The 11,289-nt window shown below is 42.6% G+C and overlaps 2 protein-coding genes across 2 annotated transcripts; both read left to right on the forward strand.

Moving 5' to 3' along the window:
* Window positions 1–729: 729 nt before the first annotated feature.
* MELLADRAFT_87050 (uncharacterized protein) lies at window positions 730–2,086 on the forward strand (the record flags this gene model as incomplete). The annotated part of the gene is made up of 6 exons (XM_007403664.1): window positions 730–777; window positions 887–1,069; window positions 1,158–1,300; window positions 1,373–1,595; window positions 1,681–1,830; window positions 1,913–2,086. The coding sequence occupies 6 exons, from the start codon at window positions 730–732 to the stop codon at window positions 2,084–2,086; spliced, it is 921 nt and encodes a 306-aa protein (XP_007403726.1).
* A 2,299-nt stretch (window positions 2,087–4,385) lies between these two features.
* On the forward strand, window positions 4,386–5,852 carry MELLADRAFT_25615 (family 4 carbohydrate esterase; the record flags this gene model as incomplete). The annotated part of the gene is made up of 7 exons (XM_007403665.1): window positions 4,386–4,481; window positions 4,616–4,658; window positions 4,724–4,945; window positions 5,026–5,061; window positions 5,133–5,467; window positions 5,545–5,656; window positions 5,722–5,852. Coding segments are annotated over 7 exons (975 nt in total), but the record flags the coding sequence as incomplete, so codon positions are not given.
* Window positions 5,853–11,289: the final 5,437 nt, after the last annotated feature.

An 11,289-nucleotide genomic window follows, 5' to 3' on the forward strand; every position in this document is an offset into this window, starting at 1 on the left:
CTCATTTTTTTTTGTACACACATTTACATAGTTTCAAGAGACGGAGAACACAAACTTCGATATGATGAATGCGAAGATTCAGGTGACATTCGAAAGTTGGATTTAGAATTCATCGATGATATCCAACCTCAACAAAGTCAAGGGAAGTTTGAGACAAATAGGGTAATCAGTCATCAATTTAACGGCTTTGAAGGACGAAGGCATTTTCATCATACCTGTTATTGTTATTCAAGCAAACTCTGGATAGGTCTGGCTTTTTTAGTGCTCTGTTTCTTTTTTCTTCTCTACAAATCTTACACGCCAAGTCAAATCTCTTCACCCAAGATAATGTTGATATGGACCTCGACATATTTATGATTATGGCATCATTGACGGCGTCCCATGCAAACCAGACCCTCAAGAAACCTCTGGGCTTAAGAGTGGACGCGGCCGCGCGAGGGGCTTAGTTGAGCTTGAGCTCCCGTCTTTCCTAAGCACTCTTTTATTGACCCAGACTTCAAATGGGTTCTGCAAGAGTGAGCCCATTTGGACAGCAAGAGATAGTGTGCAAAATGTGCCGTTACGAAAAAAGAAACCTGCGACTGGGAGTCGAACCCAGGTTACCAGGACATCACAGGAATTTCAAAACCTGGTGTCCTAACCACTAGACGATCACAGGATCAGTGTGAATCCCACATTGATGGCTACAATGTGAAATGTGCTTCATACAGCATCCCTGTCACTGAACTAATGAACACTTTCTCACATGTCACCCACTTGCAACTTCACAAGTGGCCTGTAAGCGCGCGAACCTTTTCTTACTCCAAGAACCGGATCCACTACAGATATCATTATCATCGTCAAGAAATGGCATCTCGTCTGATAAATTCATTAGGAAAGGTAATAGTCACCATCTCAGCTGCTGTATGCATGGGTACCAAGATCTAACCCAGTGGTTTCGTTTTACGGTTTGGAAAAGTTGACAGGACCATTGTTGGCAGGAGCATTGGTTGGACAAGCCTCGATTTATGATGTGCCAGGTGGAAATCGGGCCGTACTTTTCGATCGATTCTCAGGAGTGAAAGACCGAGTTGAGTAAATCCTCGGTGAAAGGATGTTGGGGAGGATCTGCTTAAGAAATAGTTTCATGACTAATGCATAATGAAGGACTCGTATAGGCGGTTGATGAGGGAACACATTTCTTGATCCCTTGGGTTCAGAGAGCGATTTTATACGATGTACGTATCAAGCCTCGAAACATTGCTACCACTACGGGCTCTAAGGATCTACAGACGGTGAGCTTAACATTGCGAGTGATGAGGTCAGTTTACCCATTGACTTTTATGCGTGATAAATTGAGGCTGATTTGATTTGGGGCGATATAAATTCTTAGTCGACCAGATGTTAGTAAATTGGCTCAGATATACCGAAGCCTCGGTCAAGATTACGATGAGAGAGTATTGCCATCAATCGGGAATGAAGTCTTGAAAGCCATCGTAGCTCAATTCGATGCCGCCGAATTGATCACACAGCGTGAAGTTGTCTCGGGAAGGATCAGAGAGGATCTACTGAAGCGTGCATCTGATTTCAATATTGTCTTGGAAGATGTCTCGATTGTTGAGTCTTTCTCTGATCATTGAATGAAGTAGATTTGGTGGAGAGAGTCTAATTCTTTCATCTTTCTTGGTGGGGTATGGTCAGACACATATGACCTTTGGAAAAGAGTTCACACACGCAGTCGAGGCCAAGCAGATTGCCCAGCAGGAAGCTGAGCGGGCGAAATTTATTGTTGAGCGATCAGAACAAGAACGTCAAGCTAGTGTGATTCGCGCAGAAGGTGAAGCTGAGGCGGTAAGTTTTTGCTCTGCATATCTTACCACGTCCAAGGCTAATCAAACTCCGTTATCATTATTTATAAAACAAAATCAAAAAGGCCGCCACGATTTCGAAAGCCCTTGATCGAGCTGGTGAAGGATTGGTTCAGTTCCGAAAGATTGAAGCCGCTAAGGAGATTGCAGCTACGTTGAGTAAGAGCAAGTCGGTACAATATATCCCATCAGGTGGTGCAAATGGCGGAATCTTGTTAAATGTGGATGCTCAGAAATAGTGGGGAAGTCAGAGGATTCAAGTCATTACGATGAGTCGTTTGATTTTTCAATGATGTATCTTAGTTGAACTGGGTTTAAAAATGTGTGATCAGATTCAAAATTCTACACTTGGTTGAGAAAAAAATGTTACCAAAACACAATGACAGATTATCCCCACGAATTCCCATTGTGAACTCATAAGCTGATGTATGCGGTCACCCACAGCGTTAATCAAAGGACCCTCATCCATTCTTTTCCTTCCTGTTTCGTGGCTTGAAGTAAATACATCACAACACAAACAGGCATCACTTCCCTTTGACCTCATAGTTAACTGGTAATACGTCTCCATAGGTCTCCATAGCACCCCTAGTTTGTGTCGTTTGCCTAAATGTTCGCAGGGTTCTTATTATGTGAGGACGCATTCCAACTTTCCCCTTCGAGTGATAAATACTGTGATCCAGGCAAACTTGCACTCCAATTCGAGATGTACTTTTGAGATGTGCTCAAAAGGGCAAGGCTCCACATCGTTCACTCTAGTTCGACCGTATACTACCAAGGTCTCAAAGGTAAGGTCTCTAATTACTCACTGTACACCTCCAGATATCCAACCTTGACAAGTTGACCCGATGCCACGCAAGAAGCAGGAGTGGACCACAAGAAATCAGAGTGTGATTGCTTTGACTCAAGGTTTAAGCAAAGCATGCGCCTTATGACGTTGCCGATTCTTCTTTCGCAGCTCCATTAAATTGTGAGGATTTGGACATCCACGAAACTCTATCATTTACACACCCACTACTGGAAATTGTGAAAGCTCTGGTTAATCCAATATTCTCATCAGTTGCTGTTCTGAAGTTTGCAGCTGGTTTGGAATGGAAGTCAAACTTTGGCACAAAAATTATCTGGGCTTCCCCGGCAACTAATCATCAGACGCTTTGAGTGAAGGTTGAAGCTCCAAATTTCCACTTAAGCTGCCTTTTTTTCTGATAAGCTGAAGAGAGACCTTGGGTGGCAAGTTTCGGTAGTCTTCCATGCCGCAGTGTACTTCAGAGGCACTGGGCTTGATTATGCAGTGTCCGAGTAGCGAAAACGTTGCTTGAGATCACTCACGCTGCCGCATCGTCACGATGACTGGAATCGGATGCACTGTTCTCGGAATTAAGAATGATCGTCGATGATGTTGTTGCCAACCTGGACCTGCAGGAGCACCGAAAGACGACGTTGAAGAACTTCGACCGACTGACATGGAATGATTTGACTCCTTGATCTCATCACGAATTGAGATTGAGTTGTACAAGGGGTTGAGGTAGGGTTCGGCTGCCAGAAGCTAGTATGGGCTAACCGTCATTCAGACAGTTGACGCTACTCCTCTGTTCTTTACGACCGCTTCTTCCCTTTGTCAGCCTGGACAACCTGGACAACTTTCACCATCACATTTTGCTTCGCCTGGGAGGGATCTCACACGAAAATTGATTGGATTCTTAACTTGGTCTCACTTGACAAAGGTGACTTTGATTGAACTCTCTCGGCTGACGATTAAGCTTAACTGCTGACGATCATATGGGAACGATAATAATCGTCACATCTCTCAGACTCAGATTGCTGTTAAACATTAACAGTTGAACTTATATATTAAATTATCTCTTGGTCCTTTACTTTGTTGCTTCGACATTTTGTCTATTCTACCCATCGTCACTTCTCGGAAGTTAGGTGCTCCAACATTTCATTTTGACTCACTATAGTCTTTCACTTGGCTTTGTTCCAAATTTCTATTTACTCTCATTTGCCTTACAAGTCAGCCTGGTAAGGTAGTACCACTCCAAGTCATATACTATTTCAAATCGTCAGTTCGATTTCTTTATCACCAATCTGATGCTTCTCACTTTAGTCTCGTTTTGCTACGACAAAAGAATCATACCACAACTGACCTCGCAATCTACTGCTATTCACACAGGACCTTGTTGTAGCTCGAAGCTCAAACGAGCAGAATTTACCCATACCGAACATTGTTCACTGTAAGTTTTTACCCTATCTATATTATCCACTCTTAACCAGCTTTCCACAAGCCTCCGAATCCACCCTTGTACCTCGATACTATAAAGTATCCTCCAGAGGAACACTTCGATAGGCCCAACTGACATCTTCCTTGAATTTGTCTCGACTCGCTTCGTTATCCCCTAATCAGTTCAGATTTAACAATTCCTCAGTTCTTATATTGCATTACAACACATAATGCTCAGCTCAAGCCATCTGCGTCAAATCATCCTGGTTGCTGGGCTATTGACAGTCGCCACTGTTCATGGATGTCATCATGACCTTGTGCGACGTCAACGAACGGATACTTGGGAATCCGCTGCCAGTGTTAGCGATCCGGCTGCTGAATGTGCACCATACAGTTATGCTCCTGTTCAAGCCATGGTCTGTTCCATTTCCCTACTCTTTCTCATTTTGACTTGCCTTACCTCGGCGGGCTCTTGCAATCATTTGTGGAAATTTTACTTTGCAAGTGTTTACATACTTGTTCCTCATATTTCAACCTTGGCTTATATCAGGTCAAGAGCTATCCAACGATTTGGGAAATTGCCAGCGTTTCTCGTGAGTCTTGAACTCATTTGCTCCTTGGCGGCTCAATTTGAATATGTTACTCCATTCTTTTGTAGAACCCGGAATCGATCCACTTGCCTCTACTCTCTTCAACCAGCTTTCACCTAGTATACCCAATATCAAAGTCAAGGGTACTCCCACTGGTGACTTCAGTGCTTCGAACACTACCTACTCTCGCTCTGATCCGGACTGCTGGTGGACATTTTCAAACTGCACCACGCCGAAACTTGCTGGCTTGGTACACGACGTCGCATCTTGTCCTGAACCTAATACTTGGGGTGCGTCCCGACCATTCATCCTATAGCCCCCCACTTTACAAACCGCCGTCTGACCAGTTGACCATTCTCCTTGTTGGCAGGCTTGTCGATCGACGATGGACCAAATTGCTCTCACAGTTGCGTTACTTCACGATGCTTACTACAAACCCGTCGCTTTACTCATTTCCTACGTATCAACCTTCCACAGATGCGTACTACGATTTTTTGCGTCAATCAAATCAAAAGGCCACTTTGTTTTACGTTGGATCCAACGTCATTGATTGGCCCCTCGAGGCTCAACGTGGGCTTGCTGACGGTCATGAGATCTGTGCCCATACCTGGTCCCATCGATACATGACTGGTCTTACCAACGAACAAGTGTTTGCAGAGTTATACTTTAGCAAGAAGATCATTAAGGATGTTCTCGGGGTGACAGTCCAATGCTGGAGACCCCCATTCGGAGATGTAGATGACCGAGTTCGATTCATTGCCAATGCACTTGGGATGTCTACAATACTTTGGGACAATGACGTCAATGACTTCGTGAGCTCCTCTTATCCCCATTGACAACTTGTAAGTCCTTGTATCTGGCACATTCTAACTCTTCTTACCTTCTGTAGAGATATGCGACCCTCGGACAAGCTGTGGTCAACGCCAAGTATCAGGGTATCATTGACGCAGCCTCCAAAGGTGCTTACAGCACTCACGGAACCATTGTTTTGTCACACGAATGTAAGTCCTCTCGGGTTCACGACATACTGGCACACGTGACTGACATCCTGAACTATGCAAAATAGTGAACGCGGATACCATGACAACCAACCAAAATTTCCTGCCCAAAATTTCTCAAGCTTTCAAGTACATCACACCGGTCGCTGTTTGCCAGAATAACTCGCAGCCATATGTTGAAACAAATTTCACATATCCTGTATGTCCTATCGTCTTGCCAGCGTTCGAGATTGCCCCCTACATCACTAATGCATCCCTTGCTTTTCAGACCTTTGCCCAGTGGGTTACAGGAACGAGAGTCGTCACTTTGCAACCACCGGTGGCAATGCCAAACGCACCCTTTGCTTTGCCGATCCAAGTCGGAGCAAGCTCGACCACACCTCTAAACAATGGATATGCAACTTCTACCCCAAGTGCCGCCAACGCAAGCTCACGCAAAAGTGCTGCTTCGACCAATTCTCAACCTGTCATTCTGATTGGTCTTTTCCTTACATTAACAACTGCAATCTTCCTAAGAGTATAGTTTACACACTACTGGTCAAGAATAATAAACCCTTTCGCGTATCTCAAAATGCTGTTCACTTCCTAATCTTAGATCATATCTACTATTTTGAACATTTCTTCCGCTTGACATCTCATTACTCTTATAGTCCCATCACATAGTAGCAAAACCACTTTCACTTATACAATTTTACAATTATTTACCACTTTTTTATCTTTGCTTTTGACTCTTTCCTCTATTCATATCAGGTATTAGGACATATTCTTGATAGACGTTTTTGAAATATCATAAGTTGAATGCTGTGTTTTTTAGTGTCACATATGTAACATTGAGTCCATTGGTCACAGCAGGACTTTGACCAATCTTATCTAAAAGTATCCTATAATTTACCTGTTTGCACACAATCAATATCTGAAAATGGCCTGAGCCAGAAGGTACTAGGGACATGTATTTTTATAACCCTTGACTTCATGGCTGCATGCTTCCATGACTGCAGGGCATATAGAGGACAGGAAATGTAATTGAGTGTGTGTTTGAACAAGAATATAGGGGCCTGAATCCTTTTCTCTTGAGGGGAGATGCAACACCCAACTGTTGTGGTGTGGTGTGCTGCAAAGGGCTCAAACACTGTGAAAAAAGCTGTGATCCTTGGGATCGCCAGTGCAACACAAAATTCAATTGAAGGGAATACAACACAGTTGGAGTGTGCAGTAGATGTTTCAGGTAAAATAGCAACACACATGTTATCACAAGTACCTGGTCCCAGGAATCAACAGTTTTGAGTACTGTACAACATGTAGTCATCACAATTGGTCCAGTGATGACACACAATAAGTTGGAATGATACAAGTGATTCTTGAGACTCAAGGGATCTTATAATCTATCACCATAAGCTAGCCCATGCTATCCAAGCATTTTCAATGTACCCCCAAGTTATGAAGATTTATCATCTATACCTTACCTAGATATACTCTGAGCGATGTGGTGATGGTCTAGAGAAACAAATTTAATTAATCTTTGATTTTCTGGGGTCAAGAAATTAGCAGCACAAAATTCAAGGTTGAACTCCCAGAGTGTGGCCTTTGGCCTATCCTCTTGATAGAACATTGGTGAAGTTCTTCATTGACATCACCAGGTAAACCATGTATATGTTCCCAATCCTCATTCACTTCTTATTGCTTGACTTCTTGGCACCAGTCTGCTGGGCCATTGTTACATATTTTTTTGTGGTATCATTAGTTTGGGCAAATATCACTTTGTCTTGAAGTTGAAATGACATTGACACCAATGTAGTTAATGCCAGTACTCCTGACCAAGTTGACACCTTCCAGCCCATACAGTGTGAATGATCCTCTTATCTAATACCAATCCCTTACCATTTTAAAAGGACCCGCTCTCTCCCAAAAAGACCCCCATTCTGATCAACATAAATATGCACCCTGTGTAATCCACAGAGTGGGTTTGGCCAAGGGATCATTGGGCACAAGTCACACTCTGCCAAAAAAAATTTGTGCTCTTCTGGTAGCAATATCAGTGATGCCCCCTTTTTGAGCCTTCAAGTAACCTTAGATGAGCTTATACCATACATAGGCACTTTATTTGCATGCAGGACCACTTGGACCCTACTAGTAGTCCCACTTCTGGTGATTTATTGATTTTCATTTGTATTTTTTGTTGTCGTGTGTGCTTTACCACCCTAGATAAAGCAAAATAATTGCTGTAAGGATTTGAAATCAATCTTTGCACCAATCATTTCTCAACTGACAGTGAGTTGCTCAATCATGTAAAGTCACTTGATAAGATTGTCTTGCCTTATTGTCAGAGGATGAAGTTTCATCTGCCTATTCACAAAATATTGGTATATTCAATCATCTCATTGTGATATTTTTCCAGGTGTCAGTGGGCATTCCAAATATCCCACCACTTGAAATCACCAAAAACCCAATATCAAAGCTATCCATAGCCTGTCCTGAAAGTCAAGCATATACATATAATTCCTCTGGCAGGATCTCAATTGTTTTCAATGGTAGGCCTTGGCCCAGTCAGATACTGTGCACTTTGATCATCCAGTATCCTCCTGACAAAAGCTAGCCACCAGAAGTTGTCCCAATGAATGCTGTGATACACTTGTTTGAGGGTTTTGAATGTTGTTGACTGTGTGACATCATTCATCAAGCAAGGGTACTTATTCCCTCTTGCTGTATTCCCCATCAGATTTGACTTGAAGGATTCATAATGTCCAAAGACTGGTTTGTGAGTCAAAGGTCCTAAAATCTTCTTACTCTAGCTCATCTTCTGGTGTTATATTCATTTATTTTAGTGCCTCTAGAACCAAGGCATGGTTCTGTGGTGTGAATCTCCTCAGAGACCCAAATGTAAGGTGATCTTTTCTAGACCCTGCTACACCATTGCTCACCTAGTGAGACACAAATTGAATGACCCAAGATGAGCTCTGATAGTCTCATTCAACTTCAACAACACAATTTGGAAGATAAGGCTAAAAGGATCTGACTACAAAACCTTTGGCTGCTGTTGTTGTTAACAGGAGTACAAAAGTGATTTTCTGAAACAATTGGAATTGTTTTTTGTCTCCACATTGATCCATACTTTACCTGCTAAGCCCTCATTTATGGTTCATGAGAAAGGTCCTGCAAAACTATACACCCATAATGGGTTTTGAATGAATCAGCTGTATACAAGACGGCTCTGTTTACATCAAAGGAGGCACATTGCTTTTTATAGTTACATATCTACCCAACTCAGACTTTTACTTTTAAGCTGGCTTGTATGGTATGTAGATGGATGTCCAACCATGTGACTGAAGCAATTCCACTCTTTCCTGTACCAAATCTTAGAGTATCCACAGTGGTCCACCTATTGTGCTGGCTGTTGTACATTTAGGAGGCCAAAACACAAAAAGCTGCTGCAGCAATGCTTGAAAATGTCAATGTTGGACATCAAGAGTCCCCAAATTTTGGACAACAGTCTCCACATCTGGGAGGTCCCTATGGGCTCTTGACATTGCATGCAATCACTACCTATACACAAAATATTTCTGAAATTTTGACTCCAATCAATTGATATTAGAGGGGAGCATAATCAAACCCTTCAATTGAAATCTTTCACCCAAATTTGAGTGTTCCGCTGTGAACACACTGGTTTCTTTACCCTCCACAACTGAAGAGCATGGCTGGGGTTCAGCCGCAACCCCTCACAATATGTGGACTGTCATGGATGCTTGTAGTCATTAGTAGGTTCCAGTATGGGTTAGCTGAGAGTATATGTTTAAAAATTGCCATGGGTACCACTTTTCACGGCTGAGGTATGCTAGAACATGGTCAATTTCACAGAAATATAAGGGTAGGGGTGAGAACCCCTAACCCCCTGAAATTATACACGCATTGTGGACTCCTGCTCTTAGCTCATTCTCCTTTCACAATTGTCCTCTTCTATTTCTATCCTTGGATGTCTCTCCATAGGTTAGCTTAACACAAGCCCTCTCTGTGCGGCCATGTCCGCGCGCCTTGCAGAGGGGCTTGTGACTACTACCTTTGTTAAAAAGCTTGCCCGGGTCTGAGAGACAAGAGAAGTCGAATTTGGCCGCAGCCTGCTGCAAAGCCCCTGCGCAGCTCAAATCCAAAATCTGCCCAATCACAGATTTTCAAGTAGATCGACTCGATCTGCTCATCTTTGGCTTTGGGATATCTTGAGATCGATCATAAAGCACACATAACTAGCTCCCAATGATCAAATCGAGCATACAGCTGGTTTATGCAACTCCTGTCAGGCTCCGAGTGTGATCAAAACTTGCTTTAGTTTGCCGACATAAGAGCAAAGGTGGTCGAATGGCATAATGATGTCTGAGTGTTGGTATATATTTGGGCTTGCTGGTGTGGGTTCAAGGCTGACTGCTTGACTCTTTTTTGCTAAAATTTTGAACTGAGATCGAGATTCACATTTTGTATATGTGTCAGTGTGATCATTGTCCTATCATAACCTTACTTGAGCTCTGGACTGGGCAAGAAGAATGAAAAAAAAAATTGTAAAAAAAAGACTTGTCATTTTTCAACGAGACCAAAATGAAAAAGCATAAAGGAACACGCAGGCTTGAACACGTTAACATCGAATTCAAACCTCGCAGATCACTGAGCCAGACCACTACACCAGATAGACTGTGAACAAAGAGTGCTGTATGTACATACCCCATATCATCAAATGAAAGTTGGGCTCTGCTGTATGATTGATTGGGTCTTACCAAGCTCTAAATATATTGTAAGTATAGTTATAATGAGTCTCAGAATGTCTCAAAGACAGAGACAATCAGCTCAAGTCAACTTTGTTGGAAAATTGTGACCAGCCAAATTTGGAATCTTCACGCGCTGCGCAGCGGCCTTGCAGCAGGCTGCGGCCAAATTTGACTTCTCTTGCCTCCAGACCCGGGCAAGCTTTTTAGCAAAGGTAGTATTACCTTTGCTAGAAAGGTTGACACCTTGGGCCCGTTTTTTTTATTTTTTTCAGCTGCGCCCGCAGCACTGCGCCGCAAATGTATCCTGATTCATTCAAAATCAGGCGACAGGGAATTTCGTCACCTTCGTTGCCGCTTTGGTTCACTTCAACACCGGTGCCTGCCAATCAACACCTCAATCAAGATGTTCCATCAAGCCTTATAACATCACCTCTATGCCCGATCCTGCAAGACGTTCTCACAAGCTTCATCAAATCGACTCTATCTCATTTTTTGTTAAAAGTTTCTCATTTAGTCGTTGTGTTCTCTTGTTGTAGTGAACGATCCTCTGAAATTAATCATTTGCTTTGAATCAAGGAAAATTATGAGCCAACTCAAGATGATTTGGAAGTAAGATAGGAGGAAAAAGACACTTTATCTTGAAGCTTGTTCCTTGTGAGACCAAAACAAAAACTTCATTTATAATTTCAAAGACTTTGTAAGGTACCCGGTATCAAACTTGCTCAAATAGCCATCAACCTCCTCAATCTCATCCATCCATCCTCAAGACAATTCAATCCAGTTTCATCATACATATTACAATCTAACTTTCAACTTTTATCCTTTACATTTACATTGAAACTTCATCCACATCAACATGTTATCCATCATGGGGTTCTTGCGTTCTTA

The sequence above is a fragment of the Melampsora larici-populina genome (genome assembly GCF_000204055.1).
Source record: "Melampsora larici-populina 98AG31 unplaced genomic scaffold MELLAscaffold_1, whole genome shotgun sequence".
Classification (NCBI taxonomy): Eukaryota; Fungi; Basidiomycota; class Pucciniomycetes; order Pucciniales; family Melampsoraceae; genus Melampsora; species Melampsora laricis-populina.